This window comes from Corythoichthys intestinalis, chromosome 20 (genome assembly GCF_030265065.1).
Source record: "Corythoichthys intestinalis isolate RoL2023-P3 chromosome 20, ASM3026506v1, whole genome shotgun sequence".
In the NCBI taxonomy this organism is placed as follows: Eukaryota; Metazoa; Chordata; class Actinopteri; order Syngnathiformes; family Syngnathidae; genus Corythoichthys; species Corythoichthys intestinalis.
In genome coordinates, this window is record NC_080414.1 from 15,921,259 (window position 1) to 15,946,561 (window position 25,303).

The 25,303-nt window shown below is 40.3% G+C and overlaps 2 protein-coding genes across 3 annotated transcripts; one reads left to right on the forward strand and one right to left on the reverse strand.

Moving 5' to 3' along the window:
* Positions 1–227: 227 nt before the first annotated feature.
* abcf2b (ATP-binding cassette, sub-family F (GCN20), member 2b) lies at positions 228–8,000 on the forward strand. Its single transcript, XM_057824835.1, has 16 exons — positions 228–334; positions 1,096–1,254; positions 1,314–1,526; positions 1,612–1,794; positions 1,870–2,041; positions 2,104–2,199; positions 2,269–2,371; positions 2,432–2,527; positions 3,892–4,011; positions 4,080–4,169; positions 4,249–4,359; positions 4,468–4,530; positions 4,616–4,744; positions 4,803–5,006; positions 7,592–7,712; positions 7,786–8,000. The coding sequence occupies exons 2-15, from the start codon at positions 1,116–1,118 to the stop codon at positions 7,709–7,711; spliced, it is 1,839 nt and encodes a 612-aa protein (XP_057680818.1). The 5' UTR covers positions 228–334; positions 1,096–1,115; the 3' UTR covers position 7,712; positions 7,786–8,000.
* On the reverse strand, positions 2,890–24,828 carry si:ch73-173p19.1 (uncharacterized). Of its 2 annotated transcripts, none has more exons than XM_057824834.1 (16): positions 24,677–24,828; positions 24,068–24,174; positions 23,850–23,992; positions 23,610–23,761; positions 23,067–23,240; positions 22,583–22,991; positions 22,384–22,509; positions 18,425–18,748; positions 14,396–14,638; positions 14,221–14,319; positions 13,954–14,147; positions 12,691–12,865; positions 12,469–12,625; positions 10,213–10,366; positions 8,364–8,475; positions 2,890–8,279 (listed from the first exon to the last, which is right to left on the reverse strand). In XM_057824834.1, the coding sequence occupies exons 1-16, from the start codon at positions 24,695–24,697 to the stop codon at positions 8,116–8,118; spliced, it is 2,754 nt and encodes a 917-aa protein (XP_057680817.1). In that variant the 5' UTR covers positions 24,698–24,828; the 3' UTR covers positions 2,890–8,115. The 2 variants fall into 2 exon arrangements, with proteins under 2 accessions (XP_057680817.1, XP_057680816.1); XM_057824833.1 differs by having other exon boundaries at positions 23,610–23,764.
* Between the last annotated feature and the right edge of the window lie 475 nt (positions 24,829–25,303).

The window sequence follows — 25,303 nt, forward strand, 5'->3', positions numbered from 1 at the left end:
ATATATAAATTCTAAACTTAGTCATTAAATAGTTGTATACCACTGACAGTGATTGACGTCCAATCATTTGAAATGAAATGGCTTGACCTCAATGTATGAGTGCCCAGCTCTATTATAATTCTTTTAATTGTTACCAAACCTAGCTTTTAAAACCCCTGAAAGCATTATGACGATTTTGTTTAACTTTGGAGCAATTATCGGGGCGGAGACATTTTTTACCTCCGCCCCTTTGTCCGTATATGGGCTGTCTGGCGGTCCGGGTAGCGGCGTCATCCACCCGGCAAAGTGGACACGCGAAGCCGCTGTGTTCCCTAAACCGCTATTCTGCGAAAAGGTAGGAAAATACACCCGGCAGCTATTTAAAAACCACTACTCGGATTATTTACATGAAATATGTATTTTAAGTCAATCACGGACCTCTTTTCATTTAGGAAAAATGCCGAATTCGTCACGTTTCGAGCCGGTTCGCCGGGGCCTTGCGTCACGCTGTTTCAGGCCTATTGATGGTGCTTAGCTTTGGCTTAGCCTCGGATGCTAACATGTAATCTCGTTAGGAACCATATTTTAGTTAAAACATAATTACTCCTTATTCGGTGTTGCCATGCTCCGAATTTACCGAAATAAGCAATATTGTGACGCCGGTATCAGTTAGCCGCATAATGCTAAGCTAACTGGCTACAAGGAGTTAGCCTTGTGGGAACAACGTGCAGGCAGGTAGGACACGGCGATTACTCACGATTAATCACGTTGCTGATACACGCGAGCCGATGATACATTCTAAATAAATATAAAAACGCTTATATTGTCATCCATTGACAGGGATGGTCGTCTAATCTATTTGAATTTGGCGGGCCTGAAAATTTAATCGTCCGATAGACGAGATTAATCATGTTATGTGCTCTGTTCAATACTAAAATTTAAAGAAATATATGAAAGGCTTAAATTATAAAAGTTTCAGTGTCGTTGACTGCATTAGATGTCTAATCAATTTTGTCTAGTTGGGGCGAATGAACGTTTAAACGGAATAAGTGGTGATATTTCTTTGACAACAAGTACTTAGATGTTTGATTTATAACCTTTTGTTTTTTTGTACAGTTGATAGCAGCAACACAGCCATGCCTTCTGATTTAGCCAAAAAGAAGGCAGCGAAGAAGAAGGAGGCCGCCAAGGCTCGCCAGCGTACCAAGAAACCCGAAGACATAAACGGCGAAGGCGACCAAGCGGAGAGCCAGCCTAATGGAGCAGTCAGTAACGGTACAGAGCAAGAAAAAATTACAAACTTAACAGCATTAAAACAATTATCTTTGTTGCAGGTGTGGACAGTTTGACAAAGGAGCTGGACGAGTTTGAGCTCGCTAAAACGGAGGCGCGCGCAGTGACGGGGGTGCTCGCGTCGCACCCCAATAGCACAGATGTTCACATCAGCAGCCTATCGCTCACCTTCCACGGTCAGGAGCTGCTGGTCGACACAAGTCTGGAGCTCAACTCGGGTCGGCGCTACGGCCTTATCGGCCTTAATGGAACAGGTTATAGTAGTTAATTTCGTCGTTAGTAAAAAGCGCAACATGGATATTCATTGACATTTTTTGCTGTCTTCATTTTGCCTTGCAGGAAAATCCATGCTGCTGTCAGCCATCGGGCATCGCGAGGTCCCCATTCCCGAGCACATCGACATCTACCACTTAACCCGGGAGATGGCGCCCAGCGAGAAAACTGCGCTGCACTGTGTCATGGAAGTGGATGAGCAGAGGATAATGCTGGAGAAGGAAGCCGAACGACTCGCGCACGAAGACTGTACGGGGAAAAAAAAGCTGTAATGACTTTAAATCAAGATGTACAAAACGCGTTTTTTTTTTTTTTTTTTTTTAGCCGAGTGCGAGAAGCTAATGGAGCTGTACGAACGTTTGGAGGAGTTGGACGCTGACAAAGCGGAGGTGCGAGCCTCGCGAATCCTCCACGGTTTGGGCTTCAGCGCCGCCATGCAGCAGAAGAAGCTTAAGGACTTTAGCGGAGGATGGAGAATGCGTGTCGCGCTAGCTAGGTAAAAAAATACTGCATGGCTGTGTCAAAGTACTCGGATTAATAATTTGGTATGTGTTCCAGAGCTCTATTCATCAAACCTTTCATGTTACTGCTGGACGAACCCACCAATCACTTGGACCTGGACGCGTGCGTGTGGTTGGAGGAGGAGCTTAAATCGTAAGTGGCCAAACGGCAGCTTTTTTGTAACGTCGTACACGGACTGATACATGTTTTTTTGTTTGTTAGCTTTAAACGCATCCTGGTGCTGATCTCGCACTCACAAGACTTCCTAAACGGCGTGTGCACCAACATCATCCACCTGCATCAGAAGAAACTCAAGTACTACACGGTGAGATCCATCGAAGGAAGCGCAATGGAATGAAAGCTGATTTGCGATGGTTGACTTTAGGGAAACTACGACCAGTATGTGAAGACCAGAGAGGAGCTGGAGGAGAACCAGATGAAGCGCTTTAACTGGGAGCAGGACCAAATAACACACATGAAGGTACTCAAAGACATTTTATGGGGGGAATTGCCAGTTTCTTGAATATTGTCAGAACTGGTTTATATTGATTTGTCAAATTACTAGGGCTGTCAAACGATTGAAAATTTTAATCGAGTTAATCACAGCTTAAAAATTAATCGCAATTCAAACCATCTCTAAAATATGCCATATTTTTCTGTAACTTATTGTTGGAATGGATAGATAAGACACAAGACGGACATAAACATTCAACGTACTGTACATAAGTACTGTATTTGTTTATTATAACAATATATCCACAAGATGGCATTAACATTCTTTCTGTTAAAGGGATTCACGGATAGAAAGACTTGTAGTTCTTAAAAGATACATTTGAGTACACGTTATAGTAATTTTATATTAAAACCCCCCTTTTTTCGTTTTAACAAAATTTGTAAAATTTTCATTTTAAAAAATCAACTAGTAGCTCGCCATTGTTGACCTCGCCAAGGGGTAATGTCACAGCCGTTCTTCCACAGTGTCTTTTAACTGCGTAAGATAGTGATTGAAATACACCACAAGGTGTCAATGGCGAGTTTTAAATTACTTGAGAAATCAAGCCAAGCAAAGTCTTAAGTTTTATGTTTATTTTGCATAGCTATTTTGATTAGGAATGCCAGTTCTCTTTGCATTGGGCGGTTTTCTTTTTGTGAACATTATTTTCTTGAGGGATAGGAATATCATTTTTTGTTGTGCTTCACTAAATGATACTGTAGCGACTTAAGTGTTCCGCCCAAATGCATGATGGGAAGTTGGGCAACCATGGCTGTCAGTGGTGGCTGCAAATGGTATACCGTATGTTCTGCATTGTGTTCAATGAAGCGAGTTAAGAAAAAGTTCTCCTGTGAGAGAGAGGAATATTAGTTTTGTTGTGCATTTACTAGAAGCAACTTAACTGTTCCGCCCAAATGCATGATGGGAAATTGGGCAACCATAACTGTCAGTGGTGGCTTCAAATGGTATACATTATGTTCTGCGTTGTGTTCAATTAAGCCCGTCTCCTGTCGTTCTTCCCCGCGTCGTTCGCCACAATACTTGTATGTGTTGTGAAAGAGTTGCCAAGCCAATAAAAGTTGTAGGCCAATGAACGCCTGTGTCCACTCGCATTTCTCTGCCTTTTCGCTCTCAATGTGCTAAAACAGCGTCGTAGTAAACTGTTTGAGGCAACGCATGAACGGGTCATTCAATGCATGCGTCAATTGCGTCAAATATTTTGACTAGATACATTTTAAAAAATAATTACCGCCCGTTAACACGATAAATTTGACAGCACTACAAATTACATCCCTTTCTGGTGGATTTGTAGCTTGTACTTAATTTCACTTTTTTTTTTTTTTTTTTTACAGAACTACATCGCCCGGTTCGGTCACGGTTCCGCTAAGCTAGCCCGACAAGCGCAGAGCAAAGAGAAGACGCTGCAGAAGATGGTGGCCTCGGGCCTCACTGAAAAAGTTGTGAATGACAAGGTAATGTCGGATACATAAATATTTTTGTCAGCTTGTTTTGTATGCTTGCTAACAGATTGTTTTTGCAGACGCTGTCATTTTATTTTCCTCCCTGTGGGAAGATCCCTCCTCCGGTTATCATGGTTCAGAATGTGAGCTTCAAGTATGGTGACAACATGGTGAGCACGCATGCACAACTTTTTAAAAATATTTTTAATCAATCCGTTCTTACGGTCTTGTATTTTTTTTTAAATGCAGCCACACATATACAAAAACCTGGAGTTTGGTATCGACTTGGACACCCGGGTGGCTTTGGTGGGGCCCAACGGTGCGGGAAAGTCAACCCTCCTCAAGTTGCTCATGGGAGAGGTAAACACTTTGATCTCAATTAGTGCTATTAATCGACATTCTATCAAATTAAACCCCATCTATTTTGGTAGTCAGTTTATTCTTAAGAGAAATTGTTTTACTTTTTAGCTGCTACCCACTGACGGCATGATCCGCAAACATTCTCACGTCAAGATTGGTCGGTATCACCAGGTAGGAAAGCGTCAAATAAATTTTTTATAAAATGGACATGTTTGAAATGTGACTGTAGCAGTGAAAGTGTCTGTTTTTGTGGTAGCATCTGACAGAGCAGCTGGAACTTGACCTGTCACCCCTGGAGTACATGATGAAATGTTTCCCCGAAATCAAAGAGAAGGAGGAGATGAGGAAGATCATCGGCCGCTATGGACTCACGGGGAAGCAGCAGGTACGAAGTGCCGGTGCCGGGAAGCATTGCAACGGAGCTGAGTCTTCATCTTTTCCAGGTGAGCCCGATTCGCAACCTGTCGGACGGGCAGAAGTGCCGCGTGTGCTTCGCTTGGCTGGCCTGGCAGAACCCGCACATGCTCTTCCTGGACGAGCCCACCAACCACCTGGACATCGAGACCATCGACGCGCTGGCAGAGGCAGTCAACGAGTTCGACGGCGGCATGATGCTCGTCAGCCACGACTTCAGGCTCATACAGCAGGTAGGTCCTCTATATCGTGCTAATGCAAGCGTTTGAACTCATTGGGTGCCATTGACATCTAAAAATAAATTCCCACTTTTTGTGATATAGTACTTGTATTTTAAAATAATTTACTTCAAAAGAGACAATTTATATCATGGACTTCACTATCAGTTGACGAGACGGCTCCTCCAGACATTGCGCCACGGCTTCCCATAGGGGGCTGGGCCAGGCAGCGCGTCGTGGCAGCTTTCACTGTGGTAAACTCGGACGCGCTGCGTTCTAACCCCGGATTTAGGTGGAAACAGATGATAGTATTGGCGCATACAAGCAGGCAGGAGTGTCTCGAGTGATGGTGTTAAGGATTCAAGGTAATATTTAAAATGGCACGATGCATGTACTTGAAAAATGTAGTGAAAAAAATTTCATTTAGTGGGGAAAAAATAGCATAACTTAAGCTTGAAATATTTATGTAAGATGAATGATAACTGCCCGTTTTTTTTTTTTTTTTTTTTTTTTTTTTTGCTTGTAACCAAGAATCTAGACAAGTCGTTCTTAACCTTGCTCATGGTACCACAGGTTTCACAAGTGAATTCACCGAACCCTTCAGAATAAAAAAAAAATCACATTTAAAACAGATATATCTAAGCTAGCAAGTTAATAATTTAGCAAATTCCCGTTCAAATTTTTTCATATTGACAGCATGTTTTATAAAGAAGTCTAAACTCAAGACCACACTGCCCATTGATCTGTTGTATTCCCTCATACTAAGTTTGAGTTAACCTACCACTGAGCAAACCAGTTCTTCCTCTCATCAGATCGAGGACTAGCGGTTAAAAAAATGGATTCAGCCTGTAAATTGGGAGCAAACTAGTCCAAAACCTGGTCTTAAAAGCTTTTTGCCTAGATTTAATCAGCGTACGAAAATAGGGCTGTTTTTTTTGTTTTTTTTACCGTAGCCGAACCCCTGGGGTTCGATCGAAACCAGGTTAAGAACCACTGATCTAGACTGTTTTACGTTCATATCTATAGAAATTTCGGGATTTGCATATTTATTTACAAGAACTTTCAACTTAAAAAGCTCTTTATTTTGCGATGGCGTAACTTTACATTCAAATAAGGTAATTTTCGGCCAACTGTCAGTTTTTGGGCAAAAAAATAGGAATTAGGCATTTCTGCGTCCAAACAAAATGAAATCTTTTACGTAACATTTTAATCTAAAGACGAGGGCCAGATAGCCGACAAGACGTGCTGAGGTAATAGTGACCATCAGAATTCTACCGAAATGGGTTGTGACTGTATATAGAAAAATGCAAATTTTGCTTGCACAAAAAAAAAAAAAAAATTAGGGTCGCTATGTCGGGCAAAAACTTGTGTTAAATATTGCCATTGATCCTGAAAATATAGGTGATTATTTCTGCATTTGGTGATTTTTGTGCATCTAGCGTAAAAGCTAAGAATTTTTTAGCCATTTTAAGTTTTGTTATACTTGTATTTTAAAAAAAATTAATCGAAGGAACGACTCACTTTTTTGCCGCTGCTCATGGAGACCCGTATAAGCCTTAGGGAGGTGCCTGTTATGGTTTTGGGTCACTAGTGGCTTTAGTTTTGAAAATATTTTGAATTTTAAGTTGTGAAAATAGCCCCCCTGAAAGTGTATGAGCATTTTTTTTTTTATGCATTGGATTGTATATAGAAATATGTCTAAATGTACTGTAATGATGAATTATATGTATTTAGGCGGCACGGTGGCTGAGTGGTTAGCACGTCCACCTCACAGTTCTGACATCAAGGGTTCAATCCCGGGCTTCGGCCTTCCTGTGTGGAGTTTGCATGTTCTCCCTGTGCCTGCGTGGGTTTTCTCCGGGAACTCCGGTTTCCTCCCATATCCCAAAAACATGCATGGTAGGCTGATTGAACACTCTAAATTGACCGTAGGTATGAGTGTGTGCGCGAATGGTTGTACGTCTCCTTGTGCCCTGCGATTGGCTGGCAACCAGTTCAGGGTGTACCCTGCCTACTGCCCGCAGTTAGCTGGGATAGGCTCCACCACCTCCGCGACCCTCGTGAGGAAAAGCGGCATTGAAAATGAATGAATGAATATATGTATTTATATCCTACAAAGTAAATACTTTTTTTTTTTTTCCAAAAAAGAAATTGCTGTTTAATGTCATGGATACAAATACAATTTAATCAATTAACATTTCATGGAAAATGTAGCTATTTGAATAAACTAGAATTTAATTTCAATTTTTAACTTGAAATTTAGCATTTAAAGTTTCGTATGCTCTATTAAGAGGATTTAAATATTATTAGTAAGTGATTGTGCTATATTTGATAATTTCATGAACTGTCTGCAATTACAACAAACATTTCTTGGTATATACAGTGGGGAGAACAAGTATTATTGGATATATTCTGTACAAAAAAGCTAAAATATTAAATACTACAAAAGTCTCAAAGTGACTTCTCAAAAAAAAAAAATCATGAATAACACTTAATTGGCAAAGCCTCACGGTAGCGATTTTGTGTCACTTTTCTCAAATCCACTCTGCATTAAAAAAAAAAAAAAATTTTTTTATGAACTGCTCGCTTGATTTTCGCAGGTTGCTCAAGAAATCTGGGTATGCGAGAAGCAAACCATCACCAAGTGGAAACGCGACATCCTGGCGTACAAGGAGCACTTGAAATCCAAGATCGAAAAGCAGCAAGCGCATGACATTTAACGTGAGCCTCTTTCCTACCATGCTTCCCGTTCAGCCCAGAACGCAGGCTAACGCCTTCGTATCCTTCCCTCCAGGGTGCACGCTGATTGGCCGATTCTCACTGCATCGTGGAGCCCGTTCTGTCGTCTTCATCAGTTTTTACGTTCTCCGCCGCCACCAAAAATTTCAGTTAGTCCATTTCCGCAACAGCTTTTACGTCATTTAAAAGTTTGTTTTAGTGTAAAATCAGAAATTCTTATTTAACAATGTAACGCAATAAAGGTTCATCTGAATAAACAAGGGGAAAAAATGTGGAGTGTTGTTTTTAATTGAACAAAAAGCTAGATTGTCATTTTTGACTAAAAACTAACAAATGTTCTAAAATTACAACGCGACTTTACATCATGTGAACGTTCACGATGGTCCTACTCCTCGTCGGACACCTCGTCGAGCGGTATGGGGCGCATGTTGCTAGCGCGTATGCTGCTAATGCGCGTGGAAGCTAGCAGGGTGGCGACCCCCATCAGGGTCACGCCTGTACTGTCTAGGTTCACCTGAGTCAGATGCGTTCGTGGAAAAAACTTGACACCTATTGGAGTGGGGGGGGGAAATGATTTAGCATATATATGCTACATGATTGTAAGTAGCACTGTCATGGTGTGTTCAAACTTACCGTTATCTGTGATTCTGGTGCGGCTGAGATTTAATTTAAGCAGTTGCGGGCAGTGGACGAGACCTCTCCTAGCGACGTTGTCGCCCACCTGAGTGCTAGCTAAGCCCAATACCTGCAAAAATATAATAGACATCTTTATTTAAAATGTAAGGCTTGGCTGTGAATGCTTATGCTTGAGTGGCTGACGTTTCAGTAATTAAATGCTTTGAATATTAAAACCCCCCCCAAAAAAAATTGTAATGATTTTTGCACACTTCACCCACCGGCTAACATTTCAGTGATTTTATAAAATATAAAATATAGTGCTGCAATGATTAATTGATTAACTCGAGTATTCAATTAGAAAAAAATATTAGATTTAAATTTTGTTGCTTCCAGTATTCGTTTAATTAAAGTGGCGTTGTATTGGTTTGTTTTGAAAGTGTTTGCATGTAGTTTTGATTTGGGTGGCACCAATGAATAACTTCTTTCTCATGGCTGAAACCAGCTGCTCCCTGTTAAAACCAACATTAGCCAAGTTTTTGTTTGAGCTGATGTTTTTTAATGCATTCATGAGTTTATAGGTATATTTAACAGTTTTTTTTTTTGTGGGAATATAAGTCTAACCCATTTGTTAAGAGCATTGTAAACAAAAACAAAAAAAAAACTTTAGCATTTTAGAGCATTTCAGCAAGCGGACTTTTTCTGTGTAAGTTAGCTAATTGTTCTTTTGTTGTATATAGATCCTCATTAAAAAAAAAAATTCTACCGTTTTAGCTCAGCTCGGGTATTTTAATTCTTATCCGATTACGCAATTATTCGAACTACCGTAATTTCCTAAATATAACGCGCACTTTTTTCCCCCCAAAATCAACTTGTAAAATCATGGTGCGCATTATAAACGGGTACATGGATGGAGACAGATATATATATATATATATATATAAAAACCGATATTTTTTTTATTGACACGGCCACGTTGTGTTGAAGAAACGTATGCAGCAACCCGTTGCCGACCATTACGGTATGTGACGTCACCATTTTGTTTTGGTAATACTTCACTCTAATCGGCCGAATGATTTCGTCTGTGTTAAATTCTGCTTTTTTCACTCTTCATAAAGCACAGAATTTACTTTCTTGAACTCATTTGAGTCAACGTTTATTGCAGCTCCGCAACTCTGACCATAACAAATGTAAGCACACAGACTTCCTGTGTCCGTCAACTATATCTGTCCCTCTGGAAACTCAAACCCAAATAACAATAGTTCCTATTGTTACTGTCGTGTTGACAGCGATGAGCTCTCACGGATTTCCGACTTACGTTCTCACTTTCATTTTACCGTATCAATCCATGGAAGAAACATTTATTCATCATGATGAAACAAGTTATAAAGCAGCCTTTAAAAGAAAAGTCACATCTCTGTTTTCTCCTAGATTCTGGTACGTTGGAGAAGTTGTCAAATCATAATATTAACGTAAATATTGTCAGTTTATGGAAATGTTTTGAACTACCAATGTGCTATGCTTGTGCTGTGTTTCACCAGTCAGTATAATGACATTTCTGTACACGAGCTGTTTTCTTGTATTCTTCTATTTATTGGTGCTAAAATTAGGGTGCGCATTATAAACGAGTCCAATAATTTTCCCTAGATTTTACAAGTAAATTTGGTGTGCGCATTATACACGGCTGCGCCTTATATTCAGGAAATTACGGTAACTAGTCCATCAATTAATCGACTAGTAAAATATTCGATAGCTGCAACCCTACTAAAATATTTAACAAATAATTTTAAACTTAATTGAATTTTTAAAAAATGTCTTATCGCTGTCAAAGTAACCTTACAAAAGACGTTAAAAAGCTCTTTGGCACCTGGAGTTGTGGCAGACAGGTAATAAGTGCCGCCACGCCTCTGCTGCTTACTGTCGTCCGGTCCAAACACAACTCCAGCAGTTCCACCAGAGGGCGCAATGAAAGGAGCCCTGCGTCCGTCACTTGGGTGTTGCTCAGCGACAGCTTCTTCAACCTGCACAAAACATCACAACATTATAATTTTTCTGAAACAGGCCAAGAAGGGGCCACATGTATCTCTCAGGGGCCAAGTGTCGCTGTCATCTTTGTTCTGTGTTTTGGTCAAAAAGGCATGTGCCACAACAGGTTTTGTAGATATTATGCTTTTAATTTGTAATGATGACATCACGCAGCCCCCCCATCTCTGGCAGAATGGAAGGGCGGTGGTGCCATTTGTTTGTGCTGCTATAGTTTCACAGATATTGAGATATTTATTTCGAGTGATGTAATTCTCAGCCATTCCGTATCCTTATGCTACATCTAAGGATGGTGGATAGTAGGACTTATCCCACTTGGATGCACAAACGATTGACACTATTTTCAGCCATTTTTAATCAAGATAGGGGGGCTGGTTGACCTATAAAAGAGTTGTAAATATCTCAAAAACAATAGGACAAACAAAACTTTTTACAACACAAGCAATTGACATTTTTATATAACTTTGTATCTGATGGGGGGCCAACTTCACAGAAGTGTAAAGTTTGTAATAATTTGTATTTAATCATGCTGTGTGCAAGTAAGGATACAATACACGGAACAATAATTTTAATCACTTTTTTGAAAAGTCATTTTAAACACGAAAAGCAGCATTAAATTCAACATACTATAGAAACAACATGCAACAATCGATTAACTCGAGCATTTCGATTAGAAAAAAGCAAATCAAATTTTGCTGCTTCGAGTATTCGTTTAATTAGAGTGGCGTTGTCATGGTTTGTTTTGAAAGTGTTTGCTTTTAGTTTTATTGATTTGGGTGGATACACTGACCTCTAGTGGCAAAAGTGAATTTGACATAACTAGTGCTGCAACGATTTATCGATTAACTCGAGTATTCGATTAGAAAAAAATATTCGAATTAAATTTTGTTGCTCTGAGTATTCGTTTAAGTAAAGTGGCGTTGTAATGGTTTATTTTGAAAGTGTTTACATTTAGGTTTTTTGATTAGGGTGGATACACTACTCTCTGGTCTGCCTCATTTCCCATGGCTGAATGCAACTGCTCCCTGTTAAGACCAACCAAGTTTTTTTAATGAATTTGTAAATTAGTTAATAGGTATATTTAGCGGGTTTTTTTTGTGTGAATATGAGTCTGAACCATTTGTTAAGAGCAGTGTAAAAAAGCGTTAGTATGCATTTAAGCTAGCTAGACTTTTGCTATGCAAGTTAGCCAAATGTTTTTTGTTGTACTTAGATCCTTATTTATTTATTTTGTATACCGTTTGAGGCTCATCCCAAGTATTTTAATTTTTTTATGTTCCTTATCCGATTACTCGATTATTCGAACTAACTAGTTCATCGATTAATCGACTACTAAAATAACCGATAGCTGCATCCCTAGACTGATGAACATGGCTGAATCCAGCTGCTCCCTGTTAAGACCAACATAAGGTCGTAAGCTGTTGTTTGAGCTAATATGATTCTTTTTATGCATTCGTAACTTAATTTATAGGTATATTTATATATTTGCTTTCAGGGGGAATACATGTTTGAACGGTTTCTTGACAGCATTGTAAAAAAAAATAAAAATAAAAAAACCTTAGCATTTAATGGCATTTCAGCTAGCGGACTTTCACTAATCAACGTAGCCAATTGTTCTCTTGTACTCAGATTCTCATTTATTCATTTTTTTTATACCGTTTGAAGCGAAGCTCAGGTATTTTATTTTCTAAATAAAGAATGCAATTCTGTATAGTTTAAAGAAATACTCAAGAATTTTGCATTTGCATTTAATGCTCTTTTCAAAGTGCAATTTTAGCACGCCTTTGTTTTACATCTGCTAAAATTAACGCAACGCATTAAATGTTACGAATCCGATTACTCGATTATTCGAACTAAGTAGTTGATGGATTAATCGACTACTAAGATGATTGATCGCTGCAGCCCTAAACAACATTATCTCATTCTCTTTCATTTTAGATAAGAGGTTGCCGATTGCCATGCTTTGTGTTAAATAGGAATAGGGGCACGTTAGGGGCCATTTAAAATTAGAGTTGGGGCCAGTGCCCCCACCCCTAAAACCACCATTGATCTTGGATTTTCTGAGATATTTTGTTAGTACCTGGTCAGAACGCCGAGGTGCTGAACTCCTTGATCCGTGACATGCGTGTAATCTGTAAAATCCAGTTCCGCTAACATCCGCAGTCGTGAAAGGAACACTAAGCCGCTGTCCTTCACCAAGTGACGACCCGGTAGCGTCAGGTGAGTCAACGGCAGTCCTGCGGGAAACGTAAAAATTCAGCAGCGAGAACGTCAGTTTTCAAAAATGCACGTTGACGCTGACCCGAGATGATCTCGAGGACGCGGTCGCCGTCTGACACGCGCACCCCCGCCAGGCTGAGGGACGAGAGCGACGGGTGGGAACCCAGTCGAGCCAGAGAGGCTTCCGTCACCGCCGTGCCGTCCAGGTTGAGAGTCTGTAGGCTTGTCAGCTCGGACAGCGCCGACACGTCCGACACCTGGACAAAATGAAACAATAAGAGACCGAACCATCAAATTGAAAAAAAATATATTTGTGTTTCTTTTATGAAAAATATTTTCATTCATTGATTTGATTACAATGATGATAATCTGCATTTGATGACAACAGAAACTAGAGAAAATACTTTATAAAATATGTAAACAAAACGACAATATGGACGATTTTTACTTACTTTAAATGGAATCTGTTTTTCAATGTGGGATTTTTTTCCCCCTTTTAGTTATTAGTTGTTTTTTTTTAATATATTGATAGTAACAACAAAAAAATTAAACTATTTACTACTTTCTATTGGATTTCATTAGGGCTGCAGCGATCGATTATTTTAGTAGTCGATTAATCGATGAACTAATTAGTTCAATAATCGAGTAACAGCTAAAGACTGCTAGCTTAAATGCTATAAAATGCCAACTTTTTTTTCTTTACAATGCTCTTAACAAAAGGTTCAAACACATATTTCCACAAAAAAACGGCTAAATATATCTACAAACGAAATTACAAATGCATTAAAAAAAACATTAGCTCAAACAAAAACTTAGCTTATGTTGGTCTTAACAGGGAGCAGTTGGATTCGGCCATGTGAAATGAGGCAGACCAGAGGGCAGTGTATCCACCCTAATCAATAAAACTAAATGCAAACACTTTAAAAATAAACCATTACATCGCCACTTTAATTAAACGATTACTCGGAGCAATAAAATGTAGTTCGAATATTTTTTTCTAATCGAATACTCGAGTTAATCGATTAATCGTTGCAGCACTAGATTTAATTTACATTTTAAATACAAATACTAAAAGTATTGCATTGTAAGATTTATATTTTCTTTTTTAATTGAAAAAAAAAAAACATTAAATAAGAGAATATTTTCATTTAATAGTATTATATTATTTCTTTTTTATTTCTTTTATGATTGTTTTTTTTTATTAGATTAATTAAAAACAGTAAAAACAATTTTTTCAGAGAAAACTTTAAAATCAGACGGAATATTTACTATTCAAATTAAGATAGTTTTAACTTAATCATAGTATTTCAAGTGCAACACTAAATATAACATTTGTTATCTCAACCTTAGTCAGCTTAATGCTCAGCATGCGCAACTGCGGCACGCACGCGGGCAGCGCTGCTAGCGTAGCCTCGCCGACCGTTGTCTGGTTGACGCTGAGCTGTGAGAGGCACGGCGGTGCCGAGCGCAGGTACTGCGCCACCCCCGCGTCCGTCACTCTGGTCTGGTCCAGCGACAGGAAGCAAAGACTTTTCAACCCTTTAAAATGGACGACACTCTGCATTAGGAAGGTATAAATCTTCTATGAATGTATGCTGAGGTAGTTTGGAACCTGTTATGTACTGCAGACATGAGTCGGTCAGTTTGCAACAAGAGGCCAAGTTGAGGTACTGCAGTTTGACGAGACTGGACAGGATTGACAGGCCAGAATCTGGATGAAAATGTGTTTGAATAAAGGTTAAAATGACAAGAAATACCTTATTCTTGATTTTTAAATTAGTTTGTACCAGTTATGAGCGGCGAGCTGACGAGGCTGAGGTGTTTGAGCGCGGTGAATGCGCGTAGCTGGCGCAACAGCTCGTTGGTGGCATACGGGTAGCAGTTGAGGACCAGCTTTTGTAGCGGGCAGCCAAAGAAGAGTTCCAAACTACGCGGACGCAGCAGCCGCCTCTCCGCCATGTGGCCGAGAAGGACTTCGGCTAGCTCGGGCGTCAGGCCCGCTAGGCTGCTGCAGTATTGCATACTGGGTGCTAAAACGCAAAAATACAGTCAATGAATTAAGTACTCGTAATAAAATCATTGTAAATTCACAGCAGAAGCATGAAAAGAGCCACGTGATTGGACGTCTATCAATGTCAATGGCACTGAGAGAGCCAATTAACTCGTAGACTGCCAGTGACGGGGACAGATATCTAATCTGTTTTTACTGGGAGGGCTAGTAGTGATAATTCAGTTTTTTTTTCCTTTTTAAATGTATTTTTTTAATTAAAAAAATATATATATATCTACTTCTATTTTTATGTATTTGAAATATTTTTTAAAGGAATAACAAAATGTATATGCTACAGATGTACCAAAAGCAAAATTCTTGTCCGAAACCAAATATTGGTAACACTTGGCTGAAAACTGAAAGGCCGAAAAATACACCCATATTAATTCATTTTATATTACCATTATTATTTCATTATTTTCCGATTAATTCCCTTTGCCTTGGCATTGGTTCAAAAACCTCGGAGGATCGAGAAATTTTAGTTTGAAAGGTGCCGATTCTGAAACCCCATGGGAGAGTGCGTTCATGCGGCAGTGAGCGCTTTGCCTCCAATAGCAGAGGTGCTGGCGTCCTCATAGCATTCTGTTCGGTGGACACACGCGTCACGGCCGATGAAACCTTGATAAATGTGCTTTCTTGGAAGTTTGGGACACTCGAAAAATGGGTCTCACGCCTCCAATTGCTAAGCTGAATGAGATCTCGATGTACGTTTGTGTGGAACAGTAGCTGAAAACAACAAAAAACTATTCTGTTCTCGCCGGAACTAATAGAGCTCTTTACAAGGCCATTACAATCTCTCCTCCCTAAAATAAGACTTGCTGTTTTCGTGCGCAACAGGTGGAATCGATCAAGAGTCAGGCGAGTGGGCAGAGTTCTAGCGGCGAAGAAGCCGAGCGAAGTCGCTCCCAACCAAATTAAACAGCGACTGGTAGGGAGGGTGTGGAACTCGTGGGAAAAATGTGACAAAATGCACGTTTTCATTGAAATATACAGTGGTACCTCTACATACGAAGCTAATTCGTCCCAGGACCTTGTTTGTAAGTCAAAATGGTCAGATGTCGAGCAGGATTTTCCCATTAGAATATAATTCCATTCATTCGTTCCACAGCCTGAAAACCTACACAAAATCCTTAATAAATACTGCTGGTACTATTGCAAATAGCAATTAAAAAAAGCGAAACAACTTGTGAATAAAAATCCGAATAATCATATGATAACAGTAATAATACCTGTAATAATGTAACAAAACGGGCTGTAATGTGGCGGATGTGTTTTGCGTGCTGTACCTGAAGGCACCGTGTGGCTGACTTGACAGAGTGAGAGAGGACTTTTTACTTTTACTTTGTTCAGCTACGGCGGACAGTAGGCATGTTGTGTTGCACAAGTTCTGCAATAAATGATGAAAAACCTGGCAATTTTTGGGCGATGTTATCACAATAATAACTGTCACCTTAACTTATAAAGACGGGCAAACGGAGGTCGGAGGAGGACCGTCAAGATCGTAGACATTCTACAGCCGTATTGTCGAGCCAGTTGATGGACGTGTACACCACGCTCATATTTTCTGTGATTTACAAACAAACAAATGGCGAGTCAAATCTTACGTCAGATGTCGAAAAGATCGTGTGTCGAAGCAATCGTATCTCGAGGTACCACTGTACTTTATTTAGGACGACTGATCTGTGTAAAGGAAAGAATGAATGGGGACATGTATCGAGAGATTTTGAGTGAAAATCTCCTTCCATCAGCAAGGGCATTGAAGATGAGACGTGGCTGGGTCTTTCAGCATGGCAATGATCCAAAACACACAGCCAGGGCAACAACGGAGTGGCTTTGTAAGAAGCATTTCAAGGTCCTGGTGTGGCCTAGCCAGTCTACAGGTCTCAACCCCATAGAAAATCTGCGGAGGGATTTGAAAGTCCGTGTTGCCCAACGACAGCCCCAAAACATCACTGCTCTAGAGGACATCTGCATGGAGGAATGGGTCAAAATACCAGCAACAGTGTGTGAAGCTTGTGAAGAGTTACAGAAAACGGTTGGCCTCCGTTATTGCCAACAAAGGGTACATAACAAAGTATTGAGATGAACTTTTGGCATCGACCAAATACTTCTTTTCCACCATGATTTGCAAATAAATTCTTTAAAAATCAAACAATGTGATTTTCTGTTTTTTTTTTCACATTCTGTCTCTCATGGTTGAGGTTTACCCATGTTGACAATTACAGGCCTCTAATATTTTCAAGTGGGAGAACTTGCACAATTAGTGGTTGACTAAATACTTATTTGGCCCACTGTACACTCACCGGCCACTTTATTAGGTACACCTGTCCAACTGCTCGTTAACACTTAATTTCTAATCAGCCAATCACATGGCGGCAACTCAGTGCATTTAGGCATGTAGAGATGGTTTAAGACAATCTCCTGCAGTTCAAACCGAGCATCAGTATGGGGAAGAAAGGTGATTTGAGTGACTTTGAACGTGGCATGGTTGTTAGTACCAGAAGGGCTGGTCTGAGTATTTCGGAAACTGCTGATCTACTGGGATTTTCACGCACAACCATCTCTAGGGTTTACAGAGAATGGTCCGAAAAAGAAAAAATATCCAGTGAGCGGCAGTTCTGTGGGCGAAAATGCCTTGTTGATGCCAGAGGTCGGAGAATGGCCAGACTGGTTCGAGCTGATAGAAAGGCAACAATTACTCAAATAACCACCCGTTACAACCAAGGTAGGCAGAAGAGCATCTCTGAACGCACAGTACATCGAACTTTGAGGCAGATGGGCTACAGCAGCAGAAGACCACGCCGGGTGCCACTCCTTTCAGCTAAGAACAGGAAACTGAGGCTACAATTTGCACAAGGTCATCGAAATTGGACAATAGAAGATTGGAAAAACGTTGCCTGGTCTGATGAGTCTCGATTTCTGCTGTGACATTCGGATGGTAGGGTCAGAATTTCGCGTCAACAACATGAAAGCATGGAACCATCCTGCCTTGTATCAACGGTTCAGGCTGGTGGTGGTGGTGTAATGGTGTGGGGAATATTTTCTTGGCACTCTTTGGGCCCCTTGGTCCCAATTGAGCATCGTTGGAACGCCACAGCCTGCTGGAGTATTGTTGCTGACCATGTCCATCCCTTTATGACCACAATGTACCCAACTTCTGATGGCTACTTTCAGCAGTATAATGCGCCATGTCATAAAGCTGGAATCATCTCAGACTGGTTTCTTGAACATGACAATGAGTTCACTGTACTCAAATGGCCTCCACAGTCACCAGATCTCAATCCGATCGAGCACCTTTGGGATGTGGTGGAACGGGAGATTGGCATCATGGATGTGCAGCCGACAAATCTGCACCAACTGTGTGATGCCATCATGTCAATATGGACCAAACTCTCTGAGGAATGCTTCCAGCACCTTGTTGAATCTATGCCACGAAAAATTGAGGCAGTTCTGAAGGCAAAAGGGGGTCCAACCCGTTACTAGCATAGCGTACCTAATAAAGTGGCTGGTGAGTGTATACTTGTAAACACACAATTAAATCATTGGCTGCAGTTGACGGCGATAGACGCCCAATCCATTTCCATTCAAATTGTATTGGAAGTCTACCACCGTCAATGCCAGTAAGACATGAATGCTCACTGCCAGTCTTCCCAGTCAAAATTGATTTGACGTCTGTAACTGTTAATGGAAGTGAATGAGTTAAGAACACAAAACGTGCAACGCAAAAAGAAAAATGTCCCAAAAGAAAAAAAAAAAAGTAAATAACCTGTCATGAGTTGTATGGTGGCGCGCGTAGCCAAGGCACACAACGACAAGAGGCGGGGGTTCTGGAAGGACCTCTTGGGGGGCAGTGGTTGCCCCCCGCTGCTGTTTCCGGGGTCCTCTAGCCGCGCCGCCCTCTGCTGCCTCTCCACGGCGGCTTGCCCGGCAGCACCGGGCGCCGCTCGTACTTCGACGTTCTCCGGCTCGTGAGCCGGTGCATGCGCCGGCTCGTCCTCCCTGAGTCGGTTGCCTTGCGCCGGCCAGCGGTGTCTGGACTCAAAGGCGCCGCGGTTCCGGTTCTCCACGAAGAAAGGAGGACGTGGCAAACCTATCAAGATACGCAAAGATTGACAGTCAATCATTTTAATGACCGCCCAATCCACCTTGAATCAACATCTTCATTTGATTGGCTGGTTCCATGCACTTCCTGCATATTGTACTGAAATAAAAAATATGTATAAATCATTAAAAAAGATTAGGGCTGCAAGGACAATTCAACAATTAATTGATTATTCGGATAAATGGCACTTTTTTCAATGACCTTCACAATTTAACTTGAAGTTGTTTTAGGCATGATGTAAGCAACAATGAAGGCAAAATGGATGACTATTTCCTTGAAAAATATTTTATTACAGCTTCATGACTTAACTGTAGTCCACAACTGCACTGGACTTGTTAAAGTTTTTAATAACCACTATTCTTCCCCTCTCCGTCCCCCGTGTCCGCCTCTCTACCTTTGGTTCCAGAGCTTTTAGTCATTGCGTCCCCCCTGATCTTCGCAGCATATCTACCCTATCACTTTTCAAATCTAGACTGAAAACACACTTGTTCACTCTTTCTTACCCACCATAACCCCTAGCTCTGTTATATTTTTACTTCTTTTTATTGTGCTTTTAATTTATCCTTTTAATACCTTTTTATCGTACTGTGATTCCATGTCTCTTGTGAAGCGTCTTTGTGTGTTTTGAAAAGCGCTCTAGAAATATAATGTATTATTATTATTATTAATGATAAAGATTCTAAGTAACAATTTCTCAGTAGACAAATCAGACAAAAGTCCTGTTCATTCAAATGCTGATTGACATTTTTTCCCTGTAGGCATAGTAATTTGTGTCAATGACTAATTTCTTTTTTTATTTTTTTTAAAATTACACAATAAAAACGAATATGGAGGAGGCAGACTGTAATGAATCAATTTTCTTTAACAGTTGTTCATAAATACAGTATAAACCGAGTCCAATTTCAAAGCCCACTCTCATGTATGACATTTTAGTTTGAATGGGAGTTTGTGTTGACTCGAAACTGTTATATGTGTGTGGTTTCTATATAAAAAGAAATGTGAGAACTTTACTATCTAGCAATAACTCAAGCGCTGATATGCTCAGCATATAAGTAATATGCTTCACCAAATACAATACAAAAGGACCCCTAAGACAATGATAAGCCTAATCACCAACCATATTCGTGCTCCGTACTAAGTCGTAACATCTCATCAATAAAGAATACAAACAATACATTTGGCTTCATTTGCTCACCTCTGACAGAGACACACTGGATCTAATAACACACACGACTCAAGACAATCTAACTCTCCACATGTCGTAAATATTACTGATTCAGCAATTCAACCTGAGTGTGCAGTGACATACGCTGCTGGCCAAGAGTATTGGCAGCCCTGCAATTCTCCCAGAAAATGATTGCCATTACCAATGCTTTGGTAGTAATATCTTCATTTATTTTGCTTGCAATGAAAAAACACAAGAGAGACTGAAAAAAAAAATCATGATCATTTTACAAAAAAACTCCATAAATCGGCCGGACAAAAGTATTAGCACCCTCAGCCTAATACTTGGTCACACAACCTTTAGACCAAATAACTGCGAACAACCGCTTCCGGTATCCATCAGTGAGTTTGTTACAATGCTCTGCTGGAATTTAAGACCATTCTTATTTGGCCAACTGCTCCAAGTCTCTGAGATTTGAAGGGTGCATTCTCCAAACTGCCATTTTCAGATGTCTCCACAGGTGTTCTATGAGGTTCAGGTCTGGACTCATTCCTGACCACTTTAGAAGTCTCCAGCGCTTTCTCTCAAACCATTTTCTAGTGCTTCTTGAAGTGTGTTTTGGGTTATTGTCCTGCTGGAAGACCCATGACCTCTGAGGGAGACCCAGCTTTCCCAGAATGGGCCCAACATTATGCTGCAAAATTTGTTGGTAGTCTTCAGACTTCATAATGCAGTGCACAGGTTCAAGCAGTCCAGTGCCAGAGGTAGCAAAGCAACGCCAAAACATCAGGGAACCTCCGCCATGTTTGACTCTGGGAACAGTGTTCTTTTCTTTGAAGGCCTCGTTTTTTTCCCTGTAAACTTTATGTTGATAACCTTTTCCCAAAAAGCTCTACTTTTGTCTCGTCTGAATAGAGAACATTCTTTCAAACGTTTTTGGCCTTCTCAGGTAAGTTTTGGCAAACTCCAGCCTGGCTTTTTTATGTCTCTGGGTCAGAAGTGGGGTCTTCCTGGGTATCCTACCATAGAGTCCCTTTTCATTCAGATGCCGACGGATAGTACGGGTTGACACTGTTGTACCCTCGGACTGCAGGACAGCTTGAACTTAATTGGATGTTAGTCGAGGTTCTTTATCCACCATCCGCACAATGTTTCGTTGAAGTCTCCCTCATTTTTTCTTTTCCGTCCACATCTAGGAGGTTAGCCACAGTGTCATGGGTTTTACACTTATTAAAGACACTGCGCACAGTAGACACAACAACATTCAGGTCTTTGGAAATGGACTTGTAGCATTGGGACTGCCCATGCTTCCTTACAATTTTGCTTCTCAATTCCTCAGACAGTTCTTTGGTCTCTTTCTTTTCTCCATACTCAATGTGGTACACACAAGGACACAGGACAGAGGTCGAGTCAACTTTAATCCATTTTACCTGGCTGCAAGTGTGATTGAGTTATTGCCACCACCTGTTATGCGCCACAGGTAAGTAACAGGTGCTGTTAATTATACAAATTACAGAAGCATCACATGATTTTTTAACGGGTCCCAAAATGATAATGATTTAATTTTTTTTCCCATTCTTTTTTTGTGTTTTTTCATTGCAAGCAAAATAAATGAAGGTATTACGACCAAAGCATTTGTAATTGCAATGATTTTCTGTGATAAATTGAGCTAGCTGAGTTATCAGACAGAATTGCAGGGGTGCAAATACTTTTGGCCAGCAGTGTATTGTATTAACTAGGGCTGCAGCTATCGATTATTTTAGTAGTTGATTATGATTAATCTATCAACTAGTTAGTTCGAATAATCGGATTAGGAACATTTAATGCGTTGCAGAATAAATTTTAGGATTGCACTTTCAAAAGAGCATTCAATGCAAACCCAAAATAAAATTCCCAAATGTTTCTTCAAAGTATGCAGACTTGCACTTTTATTTAAAAATGAATTACAAAACCTGAGATTAACCTTAAATGGTATTAAGAACAACAAAAGAACAACTGAATACCTTGTACAGCAAAAGTACGGTAGCTTAAATGCTATGAAATGCTAACTTTTTTTTAAACAATACTCTTAACAAATCGTTCAAACATGTTCTCACATAAAACAGCTAAATATACCTATAAACTAAATTATGAAAGCATAAAAAAAAATCTTGTTTTGGACTTAACAGGGAGCACCTGGATGCAGTCATGTTAAATGAGTCCTGTCATATTCAATGTTGCCACTAGAAGGCAGTGTATCCACCCAAATCAATAATGCAAACACTTTCAAAACAAACCAATATAACGCCACTCAAACGAATAATCGAAGCAGCAAAATTTGATTCGAGGCTTTTTTGTAATTGAATTACTCAAGTTAATTGATTAATAGTAGCAGCACTAATACTAATTATATGATATTTAAATCAATTTAATATTATATTTATTTAACTTTGGCACACTTTGTCTGTAAGTTGCGTACCATTAAGCAAATGTTGAGCTTCTCCTTCGTCAGATTCTTCTTCTTCCTCATCATTCTCCTCTTCTTCTTCAAGCTGGACATCAGAGCCATCCTCTGGGTTTGCAGGAACCAACTTTTGTCCCCGCCCTGTTTAAAAACCTATTCTTACTAACATTATATTTAAAACGGCAACAAACGGTGGCCAAAAGTCATGACTTACCCCAAATGTGGGAGGGTCCATGCAGACGACCGCTTCCAGGGATACCTGCCAGACTAGCGGCTTCTTCCCAAACGTTGTTGGGTAGCAAAGGGGGTACGACGACATCCGGTGATCCTGTCACTGCTTGGGCTGGCACCTGCCGTTCCTGCACAACGGGGGGCGGTTCAACCACGTCCTCTGGAGTCCCAGGAGGAGTGGTCTGAATACAAAGGGCGGCGTTGGGGGTGAGCCCGAGAGAGCGCAAGGAGCAGTCCAGCTCAGCCTCCCCGAAACGTTTCCTTGGGAACCCCTGGAGGAGACAGAATTTGGGGAGGGAGGGGTGACATTCGCTAATGTGTTCCATGACGCTGCGCAGCGGCGTGTCCGCTGGAAAGCGTTCACGCATGGAATCACCGGATGGCAGCCGGATCTGAAACCACATTACAAACGCAATTTTCAATATTTTGCTTCAAGGCGACTATGGTAACTGGGTTTACAACCTCACCATTAGGATACAGTTGTTGTCCAAGTTAGTTTGTACTTTCCCTCCAAGAGTTTGACCTTGACCGGGAGTAGCCGGGGACCCTGATGTCGATGCCTCAGAGCCAGATATGCTGCATTTTTTCTCCTGCAAGCTTTTTCGATCGTCAGCGATGCGTTTAAGGACCATCTCTCGCTCCTGGAATTGAATAAGAATTTTTCAAATTTTTGGTACAATAAGTAATGTAATAAAATCTCATTCATTTAAACAAATAATGGACTACACATACAGTACTGTGCAAAAGTTTTAGGCAGGACAACTGCCTAAAACTTTTGCACAGTACTGTATATATTTTTTTTAATTATTAAATTTATTAGGATCATGGAAACTTCCACTTGGGGAAAATATATACATACAGTATATCCTGTGTATACATAATATAATAAAAATATACAGAAAAAAGTTTAGGCAGGTGTCCTGCCTAAAACTTTTGCACAGTACACTACTTAATAATAATAATGTAATTTGAATACTGTTACATATACTATGGCTATGAAATGCCCGTACCTGTTTTTTCTGTTGTCGCTCCGCTTTGGCCTTCTGAGCAACGCGCTGTCTTTGCTGCTCCTCAAAATCACTTTTGTCCTGTTTGATGCGCGATTCGACAGGGGGCAGCTCTCTGGAGGGAGGTGACGACTTCTGCAGCGCTAGTGAGCCTCCTGCTGTGACAACAAAATCAATCATTTTTAGATATTTTCCTAAAAATGAGAAACACTACTAATATTCACGTGTGATTGAACACCATACCCAGACAGTCAGCGTCAGACGCGTCCGAATGGGACGTGGCATTCGACTTTTTCGGAGGGTTGAAAGCCGCAAACGCAGTTTCCGCCGGCGCTGTCGGCCGCTTGTGCAAACTGTGACGTGGATGCTGATTACCCTGCAGGAGCCTATTGATAAAAAGCAAATTCTCTTAATAAAATAAATAAAATTGAGCTATTTTGTAACTCAAGAGGAGACCTGACCATTCAGCTGCATCAGTGACGGAAAAATGACCAGCTTGCACAGCTGCCTGGATCTGTTCGGGTGTGAAACCCATTTCACCAAGTGTATGGAATAGCTCCCCAATTGTCTGTAAAACAGTTTACAAAAAAAGAAAACAATGACTTAGTCAAGTGCTCTCCTCTTATAAATTCTTATTTGATTGGACATATACAAACAATTCATAACATGACAGATTGAATTAATGTAGCAGTAAAGTTCGTCCTTTAAAACTAATGTACATGTTTAATCGCATTTGGACTTTGAATGCAACAGAACATGCAATTTGACTTGTCAATGACGTAATTCCTACTTTTAACCTGCTTTTATCTTAAACGTTACAACCAACTGTGACTGTCTTTTTATTTCAATGAGATTTTTATCCAGCTATTAACGCAATAGTTCCACTTTACTTATTCAACTCGAAATAAATAAAATATTCTTTGGTTATGTTCACTTTAGCTTCTCGCCTGTACTTCCTGTTATAGCCGTTAGCATAGCAACATAGCCTCAGCGGCTAACTAGCTAGCTAAAATGCTCCGGCGTGACGCGAATAGACTTTTAAAACACCCGTTGAGTATTTTAAAGCTTACCAGAGAGCCCGAGGAGCTCATATTCGCTATTTGGACCCCGCAATTAAAACAAAAAGTGGATTTAAAAAACAACTTTGTTAAACTTCCGGTTTAGCTTATAAATCGCTGCCGACAGCCCAGGATGCACGGTAAAAGCGAAAGTGTCCTCCCACTTTGATTGACAGCAGGACAACAACAACAAACTCGCGAGATGATTCCTCAATGTACACAAACTAGTCTTTGATCATCTTTAATAACGCTCACAGTGATTTTAATGTGCAAAATCCCGCCTTATTGCGTCATGATGTGTATCAATGCATGAAAGATAGGCACAACATATGTGATTTGCATCATCATCAACCGTGGGAATTAAACCATCGCAACTACAATTAAAATCAAGTTGGGTAGTTGAACTTATTTTAATAAAGGGTCATAATGTATTAGTCATGATTTTTTTTCAGAACAACTCCAGGCTTGTTTGTAGAACAGCTAAAAATTTAAAAAACAAGAGAGATTGACAGCAAATACTTCAGGCTATGTTTATTTAAGGCTGGTTTGTCAGCAAACATATTCTAGAATGCGCATTCAGGCGTCCCTCGGTGATATTTAATAAGGTTTTCTATTTTAAAAGTTGAAGGTCGTGGCATC